The sequence below is a fragment of the Mustela putorius genome, unplaced genomic scaffold (assembly GCF_011764305.1).
Source record: "Mustela putorius furo isolate JIRA1106 unplaced genomic scaffold, ASM1176430v1.1 tig00000407_pilon_pilon_pilon, whole genome shotgun sequence".
Lineage (NCBI taxonomy): Eukaryota > Metazoa > Chordata > Mammalia > Carnivora > Mustelidae > Mustela > Mustela putorius.
This window is the reverse complement of record NW_025421373.1, coordinates 9438512-9463831: the sequence shown is the minus strand read 5'-3', so window position 1 is coordinate 9463831 and position 25320 is coordinate 9438512. Positions and strand designations below refer to the sequence as shown.

The 25320-nt window shown below is 37.1% G+C and overlaps 2 protein-coding genes across 5 annotated transcripts in view; both read left to right on the top strand.

Annotated features, from left to right (window-relative positions):
* The window catches only part of LMBRD2 (LMBR1 domain containing 2), a 43432-nt gene extending 30471 nt beyond the window's left edge, over positions 1–12961 (top strand). For 3 of the 4 annotated variants that reach the window (XM_004738015.3, XM_004738014.3, XM_004738016.3), the window contains exons 14-18: positions 485–588; positions 2003–2049; positions 3224–3329; positions 6315–6444; positions 7342–12961. In XM_004738015.3, coding sequence (XP_004738072.1) covers positions 485–588; positions 2003–2049; positions 3224–3329; positions 6315–6444; positions 7342–7426 — 472 coding nt within the window. In that variant the 3' untranslated portion in view covers positions 7427–12961. The remainder of the gene's footprint in view (positions 1–484; positions 589–2002; positions 2050–3223; positions 3330–6314; positions 6445–7341) is intronic. The other variant, XM_004738017.3, reaches the window with a different exon arrangement.
* Positions 12962–21262: 8301 nt separating this feature from the next.
* LOC101670163 (UDP-glucuronosyltransferase 3A2) lies at positions 21263–21927 on the top strand (the record flags this gene model as incomplete). Its single annotated transcript, XM_013045377.2, is given in 4 exon segments — positions 21263–21449; positions 21452–21577; positions 21580–21774; positions 21777–21927. Coding segments are annotated over 4 exon segments (588 nt in total), but the record flags the coding sequence as incomplete, so codon positions are not given.
* Between the last annotated feature and the right edge of the window lie 3393 nt (positions 21928–25320).

Genomic DNA, 25320 nt, shown 5'->3' with positions numbered 1-25320 from the left:
TAATTAAAGTTATTTAAATGGAATTGACTAGCTCTCAGGTTATTAAAAAAAATTGAACATGAAAATCAACTTGCATAATTGATATTTTCTAAACCAGATTATTTTACACTTGGGAATACTGGTTGTCTGTGTATTTTCAGCATTAAAATTGTTCGAATATAAGAGAAGAATCTGTTGCATTTGTATTATAGCCATTGTTTTGTATTGTGTAATAATTTTCTGAAGGTATACTAATGGCCCAAATCAGTTTATTTTTGGAAGAAATCTGGGTATGGTGCACACCATGTCAGGGAAGTACCTGCTATATAAAGTTAGAAAGAGAAGTAAGTCCTTCTTGAAGAAAGACAAGAATAACTATGTAACTTGCTATGATAACTAATAATAAAATATAGGCTTCTTTGGGGTGACAGTACTAAAGAATGTTTTATCTAAACATTTACAATGAGAAATAATGCATGTCTTTTAAAAAATCTACTTTTATTAGTTTGGGAACCCGTTGTTTGAATCTACTTGGTTTCCAGCAGTTCATGGGAGATAATGATATGACATCAGACTTGGTTGATGAAGGAAAAGAATTAATCAGACGAGGTAAGATTTGTCTTTTAAAATTAATGAAAGGAAAGCACTAAGACTCAAAATACAACATTAGTGTTTGTATAATTTGTAATTTTTAATCTCTCTTAAGAAATTAATGTTTTGGGGGGCATTTGGGCGGCTCAGTTGGTTAAGCATCTGCCTTTGGCTCAGGTCATGATCCCAGGGTTCTGGGATCGAGCCCCATATCAGGCTCCCTGTTCAATGGAAAGCCTGCTTCTCTCTCTCCCTCAGTTGCTCCCCCTGCTTGGGTGCATGCTCTCTCTCTGTCAAATAAATAAAAATATTAAAAGAAAGAGAAATTAATGTTTTTTAGCTAAAAATCTATGTACAATCTTCATAGCAAAAATAATTTGAAAACAAATGGGGGTTTCAGCCTTCTTTAAGAAATACTGCAGCAGAAATTTAGTCTATCCTTAACTAAATAATGCTCTTGGATGGCATTGGAGTCATTTTGGTGTTTTTGTGGAAAGAGCTTTGCCAGGCTCAGTACAACTATAAAATTCATGAGTTGAAAGAATTATCGGTTTGATACTGCACAGGAAATCATTCAGGCCAAGGCTGGGTTTGAGAATGTGATGAACATTAACATCCTGTTAGAATACATGGCCCTCCACTAGAATCTAATCCTGATTGTATCAAAATCCCTGAATGTATCAAAATTCCTGGTGTTTGAGTGATGGCAGGGAAAAAAGAAAACAAAACTCAAGTGTGGGGACATTGGTTCCTAGACATTCCCCTACGTAGGTCTGGAGCTTTTGTGTGATCATTAGTTAAATGTAAGCCAAAATATGTTGTAGCTTCAATAGAAGCTGTTGTATCCTTCAAATTCTATCCTAGAAAGGTGTGGTCTAGTTGATATAATGGTTCTACTGCCTTTAACATTAATTAGATCTCATCTGAAGTATCATATTCAGTCCTGGGTAAGATTTCAAGAGTAGAACTTATAAGTTAGAAGGTATTTAGAGAAGGACAGCCAGAACTATGCAGTCGTAGAATGTATCTTATTCAAAAATAAAAACAAAAACAAACAACCCCCCCCAAAAACAAAACTGAGTTTTTAGCCTGAAGAGAATAAGGGAAAGGACTTTTATGCAGAAAGAAGTCTCAACTTCATTTTGAAGGTAAGGCGGAGAAAAATAAGTTATCCAGAATTTGAGATCACCATGAGGAATAACTTTTTCCTCACTAAAATTGTTAGACAAGGCCTAAAGGTCATCTCCAACAAAAATATGGGAGGTATTCTCTGTGGATTAGTTCACCTCTAAGGTCCTTTCCAACAATAACCTATTACTTTTGACTGTAGTAATTTAAAGGAAATTGGTCATAGCCTATATCTTTACTGCAGTTACTCCATAATTAATTAAACCATGTTATACCAAATTTGAGATCACTTTTCTCTCTCTAGAGAAGAGAAAAAGGCAAAGGCAAGAAGAAGGTGAAAATCGAAGAAGAGTAAGTATAGTACTTGTTAATTTGCTGTAACCTAAAGACTAATGTGAAGTAATTATAAGAATTTTACTCATTTAGAATTGGCTAAAGACCAAAGAACAGTGGGAACAGTGTAGACCTGTTCTAAAAAGTCATTAGTATTAAATTACTTTGTGTCCATCATCTAGCAGTTTCTTGCCTAAGGTCAGTGCTGTGTGAATACTTAATAAGAGAATTAATAAATTCATGCAATCTTGCTATTAAAGTCATTTTGATTGCTTTGAAATTGTTACACTTTTTTGGTCATATGACATTAATTGTATTCCTCTTCAATTTTTCTTCAGTCCTTTCCTCCTAGAGAGTGAAAAGGCAGAAAATTAGAAAAATTTAGTCAACAGTTACTACAAATTTTCAACACTGGGGTATATCTATACTGGAGAAATGAAGACTCAGAGAAGGAGACATGATAGTTGTGTTCATATATGTCAGTGTAAAAAGGAGCTTTGTTCTTTATTTCAGAAGACATAATTAGAACCAGAGAGTGGAAGTTACTGGAGATAGATTTCACCTCTCGGTGAAAATTTCTATCTTCCTCAGTTTATCAGAACTGTGATGGGCTGCTTGCAATAGAAACTTCCATGTCATCTAATAAGAGAGCCAATGGCATGGCTGTTTTAGAATGAAACCCTACATGTCAGGAGAGGTTGAACAAGGTGCCCTCTAAGATTCCTTTCAGTTCTAAGAATTGACTGAGTAGCATCCCACTTCATATGGTTTGATTATACCTATCTAACCATGTTTTTACACAACTTTAATTTTTGCTTTTGAAAGTGATTTTTCAAGTCTCTGATATTTGTAGTTTATTTATATTGGAGAGAATTTTGTTATCTCATAAATTATTAATTCGCATAACTTTTATGTGGTCAAGGTAAGCCAGTTGTAGCTGTCATGTTGTTTTGACATTTTAAACAGAAGAACTAAAGAGGTGAATTATAGCTAGCAAACATGTCTATAAATTTTCATTTGGAAAAAAGTTCGGAGACAAAAATTATTTTTGAAAATTTTCACAGTACTGTGCTAATCATATTGATTATCTGGTGAATTTCTGATAAAATTGGTCTATGGTCTGTTGGCACTGATGAATTACTTTCTGCCTGTGAGTTCCTCTGTTACATATTTATTTGCATTTCTGTCTTAGGAGTGGAAAGAACGTTATGGACACAGTAGAGAAGATTCTACCAGAAACAGAAATGTTCATGTTGACCCGAAAGAGTCAAGCCTCTCAGATCTTAGTACCACCCGATGTAAGTCATTTCTTTTCTAGTTCCCTTAGAAGTTGTTTTCCTAATACTTGCTTGCATAGAGACTGAGAAGGCATCCATGCAGAGCTGTAGAGGTGGTTCTGCATGGTCTTTCCTTTTTCATCCCTCAGTGTATAGAAGGAAAGGGAAACTCAAGTATGCGTTTCTGATAAGATATGGAGAATTGGGACAACGCATGAATAGTTGTAATCTTACGACCCTAAATAATACCAGTACTTATCCCAGGCATGTTGTAGGCAGATGTTGATTTCTACGATTTATCTAGTTGTTGTTCTTTACTTTTCTGGTAGTAGATGTAGGCGATTCAGTCATTTTTTAAGCATTTTCTGACTGACCCTTATGTCAGATACTTTCCCAGGTATAAGGGATATAGCGAAGATAAATTTCCTGTCCTTGGGATGCCAATTAATTTTGTGAGGGACTGATAACCAAGTAGAAGACATTTGCCAGTGGGTTAAGATACCTCCCCCCCCATATCCCTTGACCCTGCCATCTGCCCCTGGGAGGGTGGTAAGAAACCTGTTTTTGCCCATGACTCTGCCCAGAGTAGATGGCAAAGGAGGTTTGACTTTGGGGGAGATGCAGGAATGCTGAGAGAGTAGAAGGGTACACTCCCAATGCTGAGGGAACTCAACCGAGGGAATAGAAAAAGAGTTCTTTATTTTTATTTTTATTTTTTTTTAAGATTTTCTTTATTTATTTGAGAGAAAGACAGTGAGAGAGAGCATGAGCGAGGAGAAGGTCAGAGGGAGAAGCAGACTCCCCATGGAGCTGGGAGCCCGATGCGGGACTCGATCCTGGGACTCCAGGATCATGACCTCAGCCGAAGGCAGTCGTCCAACCAACTGAGCCACCCAGGTGCCCCGAAAAAGAGTTCTTTATAGGGAAAGGATTTTTGTGATAGAGTAATACTAACTCAGCATTTGGGAGTGAATGGTACTTTGCCGGGTGAAGGGGTTTTAGGCAGAAAGATGAATGAGTGACTTAAGAGAACCTTGGGGAGAATGCAGGTTTGTTTCTGTCACAAGATCCTAAATTTAGTATGTGGGGCCTGATGAGGGGGAAGCTGCAGGGACAGCTGGGCAGTAGCTATTACCGTGCTCAGAGTGAAGCCTTTCAAATCAAGTTAAGATTTCATTCGGGAAAGGAGCATGCTCAGATCTTTGGTTTCAGAAGGTGAATTTGAACATCAAGCATGATTTCCAGGGAAGTGAGACAAAGGAATCAATTTAATGTCTGTTTTGGTAATGCGATCTATAAGTAAGGCCTGGGGCGCCTGGATGGCCCAGTTGGCTGCCTTCGACTCAGGTCAGGATTCCAGTGTCCTGGGATCAAGCCCTGCATTGGGCTCCCTGCTCAGCTGAGAGCCTGCTTCTCTCTCCTCTCTGCCTGCCACTCTGCTTACTTGTGCTTTCTCTATCTTTCTGTCAAATAAATAAATAAAATCTTAAAAAAAAAAAAAAAAAAAAGGAAATGAGGGCCCAAGATAACCAGCGATCCTGGAGATGAGGAGGAAAGGATGTGTTTGAATGAGATTTAGGGTAGAAGACATGGGAGAGCGCTAAAGGTTTAGTTAAAACGAGGGAAGAGGGGCGCCTTATGGCTCAGCCAGTTAAGTGTCTGCCTTCCACTTAGGTCATGATCCCGGGGCCTTGGGATCGAGCCCTGTGTCGGGCTCCCTGCTCGGTGGGGAGCCTGCTTCTCCCTCTCTTTCTCTCTCTTTCAGATAACATCTTAAAAAGGAGGGGGGGCACCTGGGTGGCTCAATGTGTTAAGGCCTCTGCCTTTGGCTTGGATCATTGATCCTAGGGTACTGGGATCAGGCCCCGCATCGGGCTCTCTGCTCAGCGGAGAAACTGCTTCCCCCTCTCTCTCTGCCTGCCTCTCCGCCTACTTGTGATCTCTGTCAAATAAATGAATAAGATCTTTGGGGAAAAAAAAAAAAACTAGGAAAAAAGGGGACTCTACAAAGATTTGGAAGTTTAAGTAGAGGTTAACATGGTAGGAAGATGTGGGAGTGTGGGAGAATCTTCAAGAGAAAAGGAAACACAATGCCTTAGGATGCTGACTTGAAGAGAACCTGGAATGTGGGAGGCAACCAATATTTGCTGAATGAATGAGAGAAGAGATGAAGGTCAGAGTCCAAGATGACGAAAGTGTAAGAATTGAATTGGCTTGTCTCAAGTTTTCAAAAAGAGCTATATCACAAAGTTCTTTTGAAGCTATTGGACTGCTCAGAAGAACTTCCTGAAAATTTGGTTTGTTTATGAAGAAAACCCAGCCCATCCACATAGAGAGAATGGAGAATTCAGTAGATCTGTACTGACAAGGATGATCGGTATTACCTACAGGTGGCCATTGAGCAATTACAATGAGGCTGGTGCCCCATGTTGAAATGATAATGTATTGGATATATTGAACTAAATTAAGTCTGTTAAAATTAATTTCACCTGTTCCCTTTTATTTTTTTCATATAGCTACTAGAAAATTTATAAGTAAATATTGTGTTTGCATTTTATTTCTGTTGGACTTAGCTTGCCTAAACTCTTGTTTCCTGGGAAGAAGACTCAGGCCTTTCTTGAAGAGCTTGAGTTGAGTACATGTTAAAGAAATTCTAGCCGAGAGCTGAGATACAGGACTGGATTCACCATGAAACCAGTTGAAACTTGAGAATGAAATAATTTATATGTTAAATGTTGATTCTGATTCATAATAATTGAATCTTTACGTTGTACCTGCTTCTGAGCTTAGACTAGCTACAAGGGAGAAACTTTTCTGTGTTATTTCCTATCATACTATTTTTCATTTTAATCTGATTTTAAAGGAATCAAGTAGTTATCTTTTCTTATTGTTGTCTTCACAATTAAAATTCAGATTGTTTATAATCTTGACTTTTTTTCATGAGTCCATAGACTGACCCATAAAGACAATAGAAAAGTAGATATACATTTTCTCCTCCATTCACAGCAACATCCAAATATACCAGGGCCAATAATAGGACTGAAAGAGACCGAATAGAACTCCTCCAAGATGTAGAACCTTTGGATTTTAATGCAGAAACATTTACTGATGATCCTCTTGAATCTAAAGCAGAAAGGTAAGCTCTGGCTGGGGCATTTTGGCTCCAGCATTCTGAAATTTTACTAGCATACAACTTGATGAGATAAACATAAGGAAAATATTCATTTTTATTGCTAATATTCACCATATTAATCAACTTTGGTAACTTTTTATATCTGCTGATGCTTTTATATTTCAAAAATTATATCATCCTATGGTGATAATTGAAATTGCTATCTCCATAAACTACTAGTGGTATTCTAAATAAGAAAAATTGAAATTGAGAGTAAGGATCTTACTCTTGCCTGTTTCTAATGAACCCATTTATGAAATTTATCATATTTAGCAATAGCTGCATAGCCGTGACTGGGTGTCAGACACTATTCTAAGCACATCACTAACAATACTATATTTTATGGTTGTAAATCCAATCAGATTTGAATCCAGAGAGGCTTAATAACTTACCCAGAGTAACACAGCTTGCAAATGGTAAAGTCAGGCATTCAAACCCCAGGACTCTGGCGGTAGAGTCTGTGCTTTTAGCCACTGTGCTCTGTGAAAATAATTAAGCAAAAACGAAATATCAAATGCATGATGAAATCTCTGCAGTATTTTCTGTAAACAGCAAAAACCCTAGAACATTCTATTTCTGTTGAACAATTAAGAGTGATTATGAAATCTTCAGTTCCATGATGTGTTTGCATCTCCCTGTCCCTTTCTTTTTATCTCTCTCCTTGTCATACGTGTCTTCTAGGCTCTAAAAAAGCTATTGATTAATTTATAGTTAAGTAAGTCCCCTTGGGATAATATCTTTGTAAGTTTCCACTTCCAGCTACTGAATAGATGTTACAAATTATGCTTACAAATTATGTAGCCACTTCCTTTTAATGTGTCCTTGTTTTTCTCTCCTCCTTTGTTATTTTTGACACCTCAGATCATTTCTTTATCCACCTTTCAGGTATCAGCCTGGGGGACGATACCTTTCCATGTCTCGAACCGGAATATTTGATGATGTGTAAAGTCGGAGAGAATTTTTGGAACAACTGACCAAGATCAACACATCAATCCAGTCTTTACGAACATATGTATGCCCTAGAATTTATATGTACTCTTAGTAAAAAGTGTCAGGACAAAAAAGGCACTGGAAGTTACTCACATCTTAGTAATAATAGTTTATTGGCCATCGAATAGAGTGTCATCATTTTTATTATACACGATTCCTGAAGCGTCTGCCTTAGAAGTTAGAGTGTAGTGGAAGGACTCAGTTCATGAGAAAGATCAGTATAGATTGAGAACATGTAGTTTGGTTTGTTTGAGGTTAATTTTTTTCAGGAAAGTTGTTTTACAGATCCAAGAAAGCCAAAATAACATCATACAGTTTTATTTTTGTGATTTACATTTTTGCTCTTTCTAAACAATATGTTAATTCTGTATTTCGCCAAGAGATGGAGACCTCAAATAACGATGGTATTTACAGAACCCATGTCTTAAAACAAGGCTTACTTACCAGACATAACTGAATGTAGAAAGCTCTTTTTCAACTCTGTATGCAAATTAGTGCGGTTTTTGCATGTATAATTAAGATTATACTTCAAGTGATAACGTTAGTATCTTTGGCATGTGTACTATAATCGGGTGATGTGTTATTCTTTCAGTCTTGGCTAGTAGCTGGAAATTGCTTTACGCTTTTGGTATTGCTTTGTAAAAATTTTCATTTCAGGGAGAAATGTTCACCTTTATCATTCAGTATATTGATTTAAGTATTGATCATTCCACTCAAAGAGAATCCAAAGCATTAATGGTAAATAATGCCTTTTTTTTTTTTTTAAGCAGCCAAAGAGTCCCCATGAAATTCTCTGATTTTTAAAGGTGACTGTTGATGCTTTGTGGCAAATAACATTTGGTTATTTAAAGGTAAAATGTGAATCCACTTACTGTTACTGTTAACACTCAAATTGTGGTTTATGTGTAATAATTTTGTTAAACATGCTTATGATTTTAAAATGGGTTTTTTAAACTTTTGTGTTGAAACCAAAGTTGGGTATATGTTAAATCATCAGTGTTTTATTGCACAGTGAATACTGCACAGTTGAGCACAGCATGATTGCAGAGAGTTTTTTATGTCCCCAAAATGTTTGCAGCTCAGAGAATCCCCGCTGTGGTGACTCTCGGTGAGTTTGTCCCAACAGTCTCAGATTAGCTTAACCTGCTCTTCTGTGTAACTTTTATTAGTGCTGGCTTCCACTCTGAAGTGTCCCAGTTTGAAAATGAATTATCTGGTTACCCTAACAATATGATTGTATGTTTCTTGAAGTCAATCTTCCCTTGAATCATAATTTCAAATTTTTTATTTTGCTTTTTACTTAGTATTATCACGCACATTTTTAAGAGACAGTTCTATGCAGATACCGAAAGGAATGGTGCATCATCCTAAATAGCTGATTTTGTTCAGTTTTATGATCTTTGAGGTTAGATCCCCTTTAAAATAATAATAAATGGATAGACTTTATTGTCTGTCAAAGGTTATACAGGCTGCCCATTTGAGCACATACACACAGCCTTTCACTCTAACGTGTGGTTAGAGAACTGTAGGCCAGACGCAGAAATCATTTGGTACTCTTTGTAATTTTATGATTGACCATTGAATATCTCCGGCAAATTATGTAACCTCTCAGTGCCTCAGTTTCTTCATTCGTGAAATGAAGATGATACTTGCTATTTACCTACTGATCTACCTCACAAAACTATTGTGAGGGCATTGAGTTGATGTTGATAGGCCAGAGTTTAAAAAACAAACAAACAAACAACAAAAAACAGTCACCTGTGCTACTTTTCCTGGTAGCACTTGAAGGTGGTGGATGGAGAAATGATCAGCCCAGAGAGGGGTTCAGTTTCTTATAATTACAGAGAAGACTTTAAGTCCCCAAAGCAAAAACTGTTTTTGGACTGATTAATCAAAAATCCTTTGAAAAGAGTATATTGTTGTGTATTTGGTCTTGGGGTTTAACTTAGAATATTTTCCTTAAGTATAATGTTGTTTCTTATCAGGTTTTGTCATGAAACCCAGATGCTGTAGAAGAAATAGAAGCAGAAAAAGAGATTATCCAGTCACTTTTATAACTTATAATGCCCTAAAATAAACTGATAGGACAATGTAAGGGAATGTACTACTTGACTTTATTATTGAAATTTTTATGGTTATAATAATTGAAGTATAGGTAGTACAAATAACATAGCTCCTTTTGTGACTTCTGAGTTATTTGCAAAATAATTTTTAGTTGTTTAAGTCTAGAGTGCAACTTTTTAAGCAGAATAGATGATCATATAGGAAGGTTACCTGGCTGGGCAAATTTGAGCTCATAAGGTAATGGCTTAACCCATGAAAAAAAAGAGTTTATTGGTGGGGGGAATGAAATTAAAAATTTTTAAGCCACCTTGTGTAAAAAAACGGTGGAGTAAGAACAGAAGTTTTCTGTTTGGGGAAGCTTATTAAAATATAATGACATCTACTGTAAAACATTACTACTAAATTCATATACCTTAAATGCAAAGTAATTTCCTAAAGAATTACTTCTGATAATTTGCTTTTGATGTTTTTCTTATGTAATAATAGGTCTCTGATTAAATTTTCTAAATTATTTTTCTAAATAATTGTTAGGTAAGGATATTCAGTAAGCCAATAATTAAAAAATAACCATTGCAGAAAGTAATTATTAATAATCTGTTAATTTTACTAATCACCTGTACGTTGCTAATTAACTTTTGTTGCTACATCAATAACTTGTTCTTATCAGTGGAGCTTTTTTATAAACATCATTATTAAAATAAGAAATAAGGTATAAGCCTAATTATTAGAATTCGCTCTCTTACCATTTGAATACAGGGCTTTCGGGTACTTTCAACACACAAGAGGTCCTCATTTCACAAGAGTGGTAAGAGCTAAATCAGAAAATCAAGGGTTTTCCATTTATAAAAAATAGATCAGAAAATTGGACAATCCATGCCATCAAAAGTAAATACTACAAATTGATTTATTTTGGGCTCTACTGTTTATTAGAGTATCAGTTCTTAAATTTACACTGGTCGTGTACCCAAACGAAATTAAGTGTGGATAGGACATTAATTTGTGTGTGTGTTTTTTAAGTATACTGCAGTGTATGGATGAAAAAATTTCATTTATGTACAATAACAAACCTCATTTTTTATCTTGTAATAGAGTCAGGGAATGTTCTTAATGGTGTGTTGATTACCATCTTAAAGGAAAGTAAACTCTCCATAATTATAGTTCACACTGTTCAGTAATGTGAGTTTTATACTTGTGATTTGAGTGGACTGTGCGTGAAAATCACAAGGATATTTGCACTAAAGAGGCAAAACATGTCCCTGAAAAATCTTAACATACTTGAATCTCCAAAATGTAATGGATCACATTACATTAAATTCTAAATGTTAAGGAATAAATGGATTTAGAGTTTTATCTAAAACTCCTTTCTTTTCTTCCTTCCTCATTCCTTTTACACCTTCCTTCCTTTCTGAAGCCTCTCTTCACAGTACGACTTTTAATGTGCTGACAGATTTTTCCTGTTGTGTGTACACAGTTGTTTCTGCTGATCAGTACACTCAAAAGGAACTAGTTCTGATTTCATATTCCACTGCTTGAATAACAATAGTGCACCTAAAGTAGTGAAACAGATTTTTCTAGACAAGGAAGCAATATCTGAATGTAAATGTGACATATGCTGGCTCAGTGTCTTGGCTTTAGGTTACTTAAGAGGGCACTTCATTAAAATGAATTACTCTCAGTGTAAGGTTTTGGCATAAAAATGGATTTCCAAAAACAGTGATTGTTAAAAACAAAACCAAACCAGAAAGATTAAGAACTTTCAGATACCGTTTTATGAGAAGGAATTTGTAAATAACCTACATGATTATCAAAGTTTTCATTAGGAGAGGTTAGAACAATACAAGAGGGTTACAGGAGGCCTTCTAAAATACGAATTCCCTCCATCCATGTAGGATTCTTTTTCCTAGTGGACTTTTTCGTGCTCAGAGCTTAAAGACAAAGCTGTATCTTCCCCTATCCCAACGGCTGGAGACCAGGCCCTGTGATCATTTTCCCCAGCAAAGCAGGCACTAGCCCTGCCCCATCCTCAGCCCCATCAATGGGAACATGACCTCACCTCTAATTCCTCTCACACTCAGCCTGGTCTTCCTAAAATTTTATTATCATTGTCAAAAGATTTGTCTGTTGATGTTAATTGAAGCCTTGCTCTAATTTTTAAATTTGTTAATAAAGCAAGAATATTGACATGTTCCTCTTCTTACTGATAACCTAAAAGACATTTGTTTTTAATACACTCCCTGGGGAGAATTAACTTTTTTCTCCAAAAATCTTTTCTTTGGTGAGTAAGTATCTTGATCTCAAATCATTTTATAAAAGTTTTTTTTTTTCTGTACTTAGTGCAAAAGAATAGAAAAAGTGGTTTACTACGGCAGACATATATAAAATCCTAATTTATTACTCTGACTGTACAACACCATTTTGAGTCAATATTATTGATATAAATCGTATCAACCTAGTCATTTAGAGCTGAATTTCTCAAAAGAATGCTGGCTAGCATCTTCCCTACTTAGTACACCAAGTTGTAGGGGAGAGACTTGTATTTATTTTATTAAAAGCAATCCAATGGATTTGTTTTTGTCCATACTTTAAAAACAGCCTAAAAGGATTTTTCTCATTTTAGAAAGTAGAGAACATGTGGACATGTCTTTTAAATTACTGTAATCTAATATATATTTATAAATTATAGTATTGAAAAAAGAACTCTAATATTGATATTGCTTTCTGATATTTAATTTCTATAAAATGTTTTTGTAGTAACTAATTGTAGTGCTTATAATAGTTTAAAAATCATTCTCAGATAAGTTCTGCCCACATTGTGTTTCCTTAGGGCAATACTCTAAAATTGAATAGTGCAGTGTGAATTTGAAATATTCCTTCACCCCTTCAGTGTCTTTTTATATATTATATGTCAGTACCCAAGAGAAGTATACCAAAAGCTCAATTTCTGTGTTGCATTAATAAAGTACTTGTTATTTATCTAATTCAGTGGATTAGATGAAATAGAAGATTGTCTTCAAATGTGCATCTGATCATAATTTTTCTACATGTTCATTATATTCGTCTTTGGTGCATGATGCCAAATTTATCTTTAATCAGCCATTACTACCTGATACGTAATGACAAATGTTTTCGTATCTGACCAATGGGTTTTAGATTTAACTATTGTTTTCTGCAGATTCTCACTACATTTTCAAATAGGAAAAAGCTGCAAAGTGCTACCTATAAGTAAGTTAGCATCTTTGGCCTTATCTGTGCATAATGTTCTCTCGGTTTGGTTTTGATAAACTTGTGGAATTGCAGTTGCTTTGTAGTATTTTAACTTATTGTGATGTAATGGATTTTTTGAAATGTTTATTTGATTAGCTATTAAAATATAGGAAATTATGTGGCTTTGCATGAAATAAAGTACATTTCTACAAGTTCCTAAGAATTTTGCTGATTATGTGTTTCATTTCATACCATCTTTGAGATTAAACACCTAAGGACCCTGAGGCTTTCTTTGTTCCTTACAAATAGTGGACATTAGAAGCAAAAATTTTTTAAAAAGATTTTATTTATTTATTTGACAGACAGAGATCACAAGTAGGCAGAGAGGCAGACACATGGGGGGGGGGGAAGCGGGCTCCCCACTGAACAGAGAGCTCGATATGGGGCTTGAACCCAGGACCCTGGGATCATCACCTGAGCTGAAGGCAGAGGCTTTAAGCCACTGAGCCACCCAGGCACCCCAAACAAAATGTTTTAAGATAAATAATTAAATGTGTGTACTTTAGGTTCTATATTACTTTATCCAGTGTTTATAATTAAAACAAGTAACTGTTGCAAAAATTAGAGATCAATGACATTTAAAGCAGAACAACAATAAAAGTCAGCAAAACCAAAAGCTGCGTGCTTGAAAATATCAATAAAATTGGTTAAATCCTAGCCAGGCTAAGAAGATAGAGTTGCTTTCCTTTATACCAAAAGCAACCATGGAAGTTTGAAATTAAACACACACACACACACACACACAACACAGTACCATTTATATTAGTCCTAGCTAATGCAATTTAAGACAAGAAAAAGAAATAAAAGAGATGCAGATTTAGAAGGATGAATTAAAACTCTTTGTTAGCAGATGACACGATGGTCTATGTAGAAAATCTGAAAGAACTGACCAAAAAAACTCAAGGAGTATGCAAGTATACTAAGGTTGCAGGGTACAAGATTAATATACAAATGTCTATCACTTTCGTATATAACAAATGGACAAGTGAAATTTGAAATTAAAAACACAATGCCATTTACATTAGTAGCTCCAACAGTGAAATACTTAGGTATAAACGTAACAATATATATAAAATAAATATATCTATCTATATATACATATATATGTATAAAATGTGTATGAGAAGCACAAAACTGATGGAAGAAATTAGAGAACTAAATAAATTCCATGTTCACAGAAGGTCCTGACACTGTCAAGATGTCAGTTGTTTGCAACTTGATCTATAGAGTCAATGCAATCCCAATCAAAATTCCAATAAGTTATTTTGTGGATATTGACAAATATTCCAAAGTTTATATGGCAAAGCCAAAGACCTGGAAGAGTTAACACAATATTGAGGGAGAAGAACAAAGAGAATTTATACTTCAAAACTCACTATACAACTACGGTAATCAAAACATTGTGAGATTGACAAAAGAGTAGACAGAGCAGTGAAACAGAACAGAAAGTCCAGAAATAGACCCACATATAGTCAATTGATCTTTGACAAAGGAACAAAGGCAACTCAATGGAGAAAGGATAGTCTTTTCAACAAATGAACTGAACAACTGAACAGCCACATGCCAAAAGAAAAAAAAAAATCTAGACACTGCTCACTGCACCTTTTACAAAAGTTAACTCCAAATGAATCATAAGGCTTAAACTATAGCACCAAACTATAAAACTTCTAGAAGATAACGTAGAAAAATAGACTTTGGGCTTAGCAATGAATATATCACAAGAATGTGTTTATGTGGACAAGAATACATATAAGAATGCTCATAGCCACATTATTCATAATAGCCTCAACCATAAACAATTCAATAAACAATAGATTTATTTATCCAACATGATGGATATATACATGAAAAACTAAACGAAAATGAGTTAATTGCAGCTATGCAACAAAGATGATCTTTGAGGAAGCCCAGATAGTGGCTCTACTAGACAAAGACTTTGTTGTTGTTATTTTTTTATTATTATTATTAACATATCAGGTATTACTTGTTTCAGGGGTACAGGTCTGTGATTCCACCAGTCTGAACACACTCTCACCACAACAAATACCCTCACCAATGTCCATCACCCAGTCTACCCATCCTCCCACGCTCTTCCCCTCCAGCAACCCTGTTTGTTTCCTGAGATTAAGAGTCTCTTATGGTTTTTCTCCCTCTCTGGTTTTGTCTTATTTTATTTTTTCCCTTTCTTTCCCTATGATCCTCTGTATGTGTCTTAAATTCCATATATGATAATTGTCTTTCTCTGATTGATATATTTCGCTTAGCATATTACCCTCTAGTTCTATCCACATTGTTGCAAGTGGCAAGATTTCTTTTTTGTTTGTTTGTTTTTTGATGGCTGTGTAACAAGCCATCCTCTGTGTGTGTGTGTGTGTTGTGAATCTTCTTTATGTATATATATGTATGTATGTGTGTGTGTGTGTAACACATCTTTATCAATTCATCTATGGACATCTGGGCTCTTTCCATAGTTTGGCTACTATGGACATTGCTGCTGTAAACATTGGGGTGCACGTGACCTTTCAAATCACTACATTGGTATCTTTGGGGTAAATACCCAGCAGTGCAATTTCTGGGTCTTAGGGTAGCTCTATTTTCAAGTTTTGAGGAACCTCTATACTGTTTTCCAAAGTGGCTGCACCAGTTTGCATTCCTGCCAACAGTGTAGGAGGGTTCCCATTTCTCTGCATCCTCGCCAACATCTGTCATTTCCTGACTTGTTAATTTTAGCCATTCTGACTGGTATGACGTGGTAACTCATTGCAGTTTTGATTTGTGTTTCCCTGATGCTGAGTGATTTTGAGCACTTTTTCATGTATCTGTTGGCTGTTTGTATGTCTTCTTTGGAGAAATGTCTGTTCATGTCTTCTCCCATTTCTTGATTGGATTATTTGTTCTTTGGGTGTTGAGTTTGAGAAGTTCTTTATAGATTTTGGATACTAGCCCTTTATTTGTCATTTGCAAATATCTTCTCGCATTCTGTCAGTTGTCTTTTGGTTTTGTTAACTGTTTCCTTTGCTGTGCAAAAGCTTTTGATCTTGATGAAGTCCCAGTTGTTCATTTTTGCCTTTGTTTCCCTTGCCTTTGGAAACGTGTCTAGCAAGAAGTTGCTGCAGCTGAGGTTGAAGAGGTTGCTGCCTGTGTTCATCTCAAGGATTTTGATGGATTCCTGTCTCACAATAAGGTCTTTCATCCATTTTGGGTCTATTTTTGTATGTGGTGTAAAGGTATGTCCAGTTTCTTTCTTCTGCATGTGGCTGTCCAATTTTTTCAACACCATTTGTTGAAGAGACTGCCTTTTTTCCACTGGATATTCTTTCCTGTTATGTCAAAGATTAGTTGACCATAGAGTTGAAGGTCCATTTTTGGGTTCTCTATTCTGGCGTTGATCTATATGTCTGTTTTTATGCCAGTACCATACTGTCTTGATGATGACAGCTTTGTAATGGAGCTTGAAGTCTGGAATTGTGATGCCACTAGCTTTGCTTTTCTTTTTCAACATTCCTTTGACTATTTGGAGTCTTTTCTGGTTCCATTTAATTTTAGGATTATTCAAGTTCTGTGGAAAAAGTTGATGGTATTTTGATAAGGATTGCATTGACTATGCAGATTGCTCTACACAGCATAGACATTTTCACAATATTTATTCTTCTAATCTATGAGCATGAACATTTTTCCATTTCTTCATGTCTTCCTCTTTCTTTCATGAGTATTCTATAGTTTTCTGAGTACAGATCCTTTGCTTCTTCGGTTAGATTTATTCCTAGATATCTTATGGTTTGGGGTACAATTGTAAATAGGATCAACTCCTTAATTTCTCTTTCTTCTGTCTTATTGTTGCTATATAGAAATGCAACTGACTTCTGGGCATTGATTTTTATATCCAGCTACTTTAAGTCTGTGATTAGAAATGTATTCAAAGAATTAAAGGCAGTTGTGTCTAAAGAACTAAGTGATAGTAAGAGAACAATGAGAGTGACTATTAATAGATATGAAGTTTCTTTTGGGGGTGAGGAAATGTTGGCTGTACAACTCTGCAGATATCCTAAAACCCACTAAACTGTATACTTTTAAAGAATAAATTTAGGATATGTGAATTATCACTCAATAGAGATGTTATTAAAGAGAGAAAAGAAAAAAAATTCTGAGTTATAAATAAGGGAAAGAACTAAAATTGGGTCCCTTAACATTTCTTTTAATCTAGGTTTGTGATATATTTGATTAGTTTTTCTCTTCTGTCTCTTTGATTTTAAAAAGAAAGAGAAAAAAAATACCAAATTTTCAGTTGGTCTCCTCCAGAAGACTATAAATAGGAATTCAAGATTAATTCTGATTACCTTTTAAAGGAAGCCTTGCTTGGGATGTAGTAGGTTTTTTTTAAAACAAAAATAAAGCAATCATTTTTTGAGAAATATGAGTGAGTAAGTGAATGAATGAATGAATGAATCAATCAAACAATTTCATTCATCTCTGCACTGATCACACCAGACAGTCCTGTGGAGATGGTATGCTTGCAAACATTCCTAGCTTGTTCAGCTTCCAAACCTGATGAGCAGATATTACTCTTAGAAATTGGGATGAATCTCACCTTACGAAACTCCCCTCAATTGATTGCCTTTATTGTCTCCAGCTTAGGGACAGTGATGGACAGCTCACCATTTCATTGTTGGATAAAGTTAGTCACTCAGTTTCACTTCTTTCTCTTCCTTTCTCTTTTCATAAATTTTCTGTTGATGGGGGTCACTTACAAAGATTTCTTTTTGCAGAACTTCAAGATGGCCATTAAGATTCATTCACAGTGGAACTGGAATCTGGCTATTTAAGACTCGTTTTCAGCCTTGCAGACTGTAAGTCATGAGACTGACTCTTGGAAATTCCACTCCTCTGAAACTCAAAATGACAAGAAAGTACTTATCTTAAGTATGAAATCACAGAGAGGAAAATCATGCTCTCTGTTAAGTAGCATGCCCTTGCTCCTCCCTTATTTCTGAGAAAAGATGTGACTCACTAGTCACATTTCTTAAATACTGCCTCCTCCATAAAATCTATTTTATCTACCTCATTTCTTCCTTTAAGCTTATCTATACAGCTGACTTAGCACTTACTTTTGTGCTTTCTCTTTTTCATTAAAAAGATCTACTGAGGACTTAATATGTGCCAGGCAATGTAGGGGTTAGAGACAGGGCAGAGAATGAAAGCTATTGGAAAAACAAACAAAAAATCTTCAAGTCTTCCCTCTGTTCTCTCGTCTTCCAACTAGATGGGAACATACACTTTCAGAGTGTGACCTTCAAGTCTTAGCAGTGTGTTTCTGCAAGTCTTTTCTCTCTCATATTAAGTTGATGTTTATATTTTCATTGGCTAATTTTCAAAAGTTTATACCAGATGAATTGAATTTTTCAAAGCTATTCCATGTATTACCTTAATTTTTTTTTTTTTTTTTTTTTAACTAAGCTCCACGCCCAATGTGGGGCTTGAACTCATGGCACTGAGATCAAGAGTCACATGCTCTACCAACTGAGTCAGCCAGTGCTCCTTTAAACATTTTTTAAAAAATTCTTAATTTTTAAAATATATCCCCTCTGATGTATGTGGGTAATTGGTCGTAGCACACAGAGAGAATCATGGTACTAATTGCTAAGTTAAGTACGTAGTTTTTTGTACACTTTCAAATGCCTAGCTCTTTCTTTTGAAGCACTTAACACACTGATAATTTTTTACTTGTAATGATTTGCTCAATATCTGCTGCTCCTGGCAAACCGTAGGCTCCATCAGGGCAAAGATCATGTTTTCCTTGCACACTACTGGATCCACTGAATCTATTAGAGTATATAGCACATAGAAGACAGAAGGTAAACATTTATTACTGAAAGGTGAAGATTTATGAAAAGACTAGGTCAAATAATAAGTTACATCTTACTTGACTAGTTTTTTATAGTTACTGAAACTTTTGCTATTGCCTCAGATGTAATTAGGAAGATTATCCTGATCATTGAATTCAAGAAGCCTCCTTGGCTTCCTCTCTGGCTTAAAGTAGTTGTCTGCCTGCTCTCCGATTTAATCAGAACACCCTGTCAAACTTACTAAATCGACTGCCCATTTGATCCCATTGATTTTCTCCTCATAATCTTGTCCTTTTGGAAGAAGCCTGCCCTGCCCATTGCACTGCTGAAATGACAAAACAACTTCCTCTCTCTTGTCCCCAGTAATTGTTAGAAATTATCCTCAGGGAAAGAATTTTCTCTATTGGAAGTGAACTTTTAACAACATTAGTCCCAACATTAGTTCTTTACATCTTCTTCTTTGTCCTGAACAAATTTTTAAAAATAGTTGAACCAGGGTCACCTGGATGGTTAAGTTCATTAAGGTTCTGACTCTTGACTCACTTGGGGGAAATCAGAGGGGGAGACAAATCATGAGAGACTGGACTCTGAGAAACAAACTGAGGGTTTTGGAGGGAATGTGGTGGGGGGTTGGGTGAGCCCGGTGGTGGGTATTAAGGAGGGCACATATTGCATGAAGAACTGGGTGAGGTGCGTAAACAATGAATTTTGGAACACACACACACAAAATAAAGTAAAATTAAATTTAAAAAAGGGGGTCTAACTCTTGGTTTCAGCTCGGGTCATGATCTCAGAGTCGTGAAACTGAGCCCCAAGTCAGGCTCAGTGCTTAGCACAGAGATCAGTTGAAATTCTCTCTCTCACCCCCTCCCAACCCCTCTGCCCCTCCCACCACTCTCTCTTTCTCAAATAAATAAATTAATTAAATATTTTTTTAAAAATAGTTGAACCATTTAAATATACATGAATAGTGGTATACCCTGTGTCCTTATGTTATGATAAATGCGTATTTGCTTTCTCTCTCTCTCTCAGGTTGGCACTTTTCAACCCTGGCTGAAAAGATTAGGTGATTAGAATCACCTGAGGAACTTTGAACAAATACTTATGTTTGGGTCCCACTTTCAGAAAGTCTTGTGTAAATTATACATAAATTATGTAAACTCCCCAGGAATTATAGTACACAATCAGGGTAGAGACCTTCCCTGTGGAGCCATGTTTCTCTCTCCCTTCACCGCTTACCAGAGGGCATAGGGCAGGGCTATGGGTTCTCCTTAAGTATTTGGTCTTCACTTTAACAAAAGGAAATCAAGCAGCTGATGACTGATCTTCAATTTATAAGTCAACTGCCTGTATCCTCATTGGAATCTCATTTTTTAGCTCACTTTGTGGATCCTGAATCACCAGTACAGAATCACCTTAGCAAATGTTCAAATATTATTAGAAGAAAAGTAAATGAATCTTCAATAAAATACAGTAAATGCTCAAGTAAAAGCTAACATGGAGGGACGCCTGGGTGGCTCAGTTGGTTAAGCAGCTGCCTTTGGCTCAGGTCCCAGTGTCCTGGGATTGAGTCCCACATTGGGCTCCTTGCTCCGTGGGGGGCTTGCTTCTCCCGCTGACTCTGCCTGTGCTCGCTCTCACTCTCTCTCTCTGACAAATAAATAAATAAAATCTAAAAAAAAAAAAAAAAAAACAAAAAACTAACACGGAACATTGATATTCAGCAAGATTTCAGAATTTGTATCAAAGAAGAGGCCCTTAGAGGCAGATAAAAGTTCAAAGTCCTTATTCACTGACCCTTACGTGGGAAGCCCAAGCAACAGTGATCTTTTTGAACGATTTGTTGCCAGTGGAGTGTGAAGACATCCATTGGCCCAGTAGTTGAAAGCAAGCCAGCAGCCATCACAGGCACACAGCTTCTACAGTGGTTTCTCCAATGGAAAGTGTGGTTTTCCACTTATGTTCATGGGACACTGACATCAAGATGCTTACAGCCCTGGGAAAATAAATCCTACACACATGTACATTTGAGAGCAAAGTTCACATATAATTGCAGGTCATACAGAGCATCACGGATGAGCTCCAGCATTCAGCCAGTGGAGAGAGATCATATGCACCAGCTATAGCTGGTAACATCTTCTGGGGAAGGAAGAGCATCAAAAGATGGATAGGATTGGGGCACCTGGGTGGCTCAGTGGGTTAAAGCCTCTGCTTTCAGCTCAGGTCATGATCCCAGGGTCCTGGGATCAAGCCCTGCATCGGGCTCTCTGCTCAGCAGGGAGCCTGCTTTCCTTCCTCTCTCTGCCTGTGTCTCTGCCTACTTGTGATCTCTGTCTGTGAAATAAATTTGAAAAAAAAAAAAAAGATGGATAGGATTTCTATGAGGGAAAGAAAGGAAGAGGGAGGAAAACAGGGACATTCTAAGCATCAGGAAGAATTGTAGCAAAGAAAAAAACAAGAAAATGCCATGGTAGATATGAAGATCAAGAAAAAACCAGCATCTCGAGCAGAAAGCTCTCAGGAGAGACCAATAGGACAGGTTATTACCAAAAGTGCTTTCAAGGTATTCAATTCTGGTGCCAAGATTCCTTCATATGTTTCAAGATTAACGCTGTCCATGAATATCGAGTATCTCTCACTCCTTCCTCCCTCCCTTCCTTCTTTCCTTCCCTTTTCCACAGGAGCTCATTTACGAAGCTTTTAAAGGTCATGAAGCTCTACATGCAACTCAGTGTAGTCATGTGTTAGGAAGGACAGACAGGATGGGCTCCCTAAAGAACAAGAGTTTCGACCTAGGGCTGGTTATGCTACGGACTGCTGCACTTTCCTGGTTGTTGAGAAACTTGGAAGGCCATTTGTGACCATCCTTGCTAGCACATTTGAAATTATGAATTTTGGTCTGCCTGGGCCTGTGTCTTAGGTTCCAGCATTCTACTCTCCCTGACAGATCACATGGATTTCTGAGGCCAAGAGAAAAACTTTCTGATGTTCTTCATTTTGACCTTGAGAGAATTGTATATTCATGCTCAGTTTGATGACTCTATCAGGGAATGTTTCCCCGAAGGCTCTAGGCCAGACCTATTTTATCTTTAACTGAAAGCAGAACTATGGTTTGTTAATTCTGACTTTGCCTTTATTTTGCCCGGCCCCTGCTTCTCTACATTGTTTATATTGCAAGCTTAATGGTCAAACCTGTTGAACCAATACTCAGGTGAGTAAAACCTTTGTGTTCCATTTGGATGTAAGGAATCTCTCTCATGATGGTGCCATTAGTGCACAGATAGAAATTGCTCAGACAAAGGTTAAATCTAGGTGGATTTTTTTTAAAGGTTTTTATTATTTATTTGACAGAGAGAGATCACAAGTAGGCAGAGAGGCAGGCAGAGAGAGAGGAAGGGAAGCAGGCTCCCTCCTGAGCAGAGAGCCCGATGTGGGGCTCAATCCCAAGACCCTAAGATCATGACCTGAGCCGAAGGCAGAGGCTTTAACCCACTGAGCCACCCAGGTGCCCCTGGGTGGGGTTTTTTTTAAAGAATTTATTATTTATTTATTTGACAGAGAGAGCAAGAGAACAAACAGGGGGAGGGGCAGAGAGAGAGAGAGGGAAAGGGAATCTCAAGCAGATTCTGCACCGAGTGCAGAACCTGACACACAGGGTTATATAGATGATGGTGTCTCATACAACTAACAACTCTCTCTTTTGCCTTTCTAATCATTATTTATTTTACTTATTTTTCTTGTTTTATTGTTCTGGCTAGAGTTTATACCATGATGTTAAATAAAAGTGGTGAGAGCAGACCTCTCTACTTTGTTCCTATCTTAGGTGGGAAGAGTTCAGTATTTTCCATTAAAGTATTATTATAGATCAAGAATTTTTTCAATATATGCATTTTATCACACCAAAGAAATTACTTTCTATACCTAGCCATATTGAGAGTTTTATGATAAAATGGCGTTGAATTTTGCTAAAGTTTTGTTCTGCATCTATTGAGGAGATCATATGAAACTTCCTTTTTACTCTGTTATTGAGGTGAATTATAATGATAATTTTTGACTTAAATTGACCTTGCATCTTTGGATAGAAGAATTGGACACGATGTACTACGTTTTCTATTTATTGCTGGATTCCATTTAAAAATATTTTGAAGGATAGGTTGGCCTCATAAAACTCCATTGGAATTGTACCCTCTTCTTGTATTTTAAGAGGTTATGTTTCTAGAAGATTCTTTTCGGAAAGCTTTTTGGTTCGGAAATCAATTTTTGTAAAAAAAAAATTGAATCTAAAGCTATTTAGAGATATTTAAAATTTCTAATTTTTCTAGTGCCAGTTTTGATAAGTTGTGTTTGTCCAAATAATTTGCTCAATTCACATATCTGACAACTGGATATTTCATTTTTCATAGAAACAAGGAGACACATGGGCACTGGGTGCTCTGAAACAATTGGTTCTCCACTATAGGCATCTTATCAGTCATACATGCTGCCTTGTCAGAGCCTTTCCCAGTCCAGCCCCAGGAGATATAGAGAGCTCTAGGGAGCTGTACCCTTTTACCCTGGTGCTTCAGGATTATGCCAGCCATGCTCTGGATTAGTCTTCCTCAAAGTGTGGTTCTTAGTTTATCTTTGTCAGGTTCACCTGAGATACTTATAGAAAATACAGATTCCAGGCCCCACCCTAGACCTACTGAATCAGGATCTCTAGGTTTGAATCCTCATAATTTGCATTTTCAGCACATCCAAACTGTATTTATACTGACTCAATATTTGACTGAGTCTATAAAACTGTGAGGCAACCTCTATTTTTAACTCTTTCCCTCCACAGTCTGTGCTAAACCCCAAAGTGAGACAGCAAAAGGAAAGATATTTTCATTATGAGTCCACCTATGAATATTCTAAAAGCAATATATGGAAATCATCTTTTTCTCCGAATGTTAGTCCATTTTGATGTTGTGTAATAGAAAAAACTTGGACTTTAGGGTCAGACCCAGTCTGAATTCAATCCTGATTCTGCCATTTATTTCATATATTCTCTCCAACAAGTGTTTTGGGTCTCAGCCTCAGTTTCTGGGGGTGTGAAAGAGCACTTGGCACTCAGGATTGTTGACAGGATTGGATATATGTTTTTAAGAGTTCCATTGCAGTGTCTGACACATGTTAGGCATGACTGAATGGGTCTTTTTTTTTTTTTTTTTTTAAGATTTTATTTGCTGATTTGACAGAGAGAGGCATCAAGAGAGGGAACACAAACAGAGGGAGTGGGAGAGGGAGAAGTAGGCTTCCGGCTGAGCAGGAAGCCTGATGTGTGGCTTGATCCCAGGATGCTGGGATCATGACCTGAGCATAAGGCAGATACCCAACGACTAAGCCACCTGGGCACCCCGGGTCTTTTTTATTATTATCGTTACATCTCAGTTAACAAGTACTGAAAAACCAGACACATGCCTCTTGGCTAGTGTTAACTGGGAGGCAAAGATCCAGCTCCTTCTGTATTTTTGATGCTCTACATTTCAGTCTGGCTTATAGCTTTCTATGCATTCTTGAGAGATTTACCACCATCTTTTTCATTAAGTCCTCCCTGATCCTATAGCAACCACTACCATGGGGGAAAGCAAGGAGCTCAAGTGCATGAGGAGTGGCTGACTTCGGAAGCACAGAAAAAGGAGAAAGCAGAGATTACAGACCCTCTCAAAAGTGTACCCACAGAACATCATGGAGAGACTGGAAGCTGGGAGGGGCACACATACCCATGAACTTAGGTTGCCTGGTGGCCAAGCCCACATAGGTCACTGTAAACCTTTAGAAAACTGAGAATTTGAGGGGTGCCCGGGTGGCTCAGTGGGTTAAAGCCTCTGCATTCAGCTCAGGTCATGATCCCAAGGTCCTGGGATTGAGCCCCACATCAGGCTTTCTGCATAGTGGGGAGCCTGCTTCCCTTCCTCTCTCTCTGCCTGCCTCTCTGCCTACTTGTGATCTCTCTGTCAAATAAATAAATAAAAATCTTAAAAAAAAAAAAAGAAAGCTGAGAATTTGAGACGATATTGTATCACTTGAAGACATGCATCTCTTTGACCATCTTCTAGCTGCCTCCCTCACAAGGGTGGAGGAGATCCAGCTCCTGAGCATTTGGGAATCCTGCCTGCCTCCCATTCTTCTCTGGGGAAAGCCCATAGTACCGGATGCGGGAAGGTGTTCACTGAGTCCTCTGGAGGATACTATCAAAAACTGTCCCTGTCTTCCCTCCTAACCCACAAGAGAGGAAATTGAAATACAGTTCATCCAGCTGTAGAGCCTGCAGGGAAAGGAAACACCAATGCTGTGATCCTGGAGAAAAAGGATAAATCAAGGCTCAGAAAAATCACTTTCTTCCAGGCCATCCAGCACATGTTATCCTAGGGAAAAGAAAGGTTTTAATTTATCCTAAACAAGGGAAGCCCAGAGAGTTCAGAGATGTGCTGCATGAATGGTATGACTCTTTTTTTCTGTTCTCTCAAGAATTTGAGAGCTTCACTGCCAAGTTGCAGATGTAGGTTTTGTTCTTGTGACACTGAGCTCCATGGTACACACCAAAAGGTGAAGGAAGTCCTAGAGAAGATGAATACTATCTTTGCCCACCTTCCCCAGGGGTGATTTGGAAGTGTCAAATTGGCAGCCAGTGTGAAAACTGTAGACTGACTTCCTC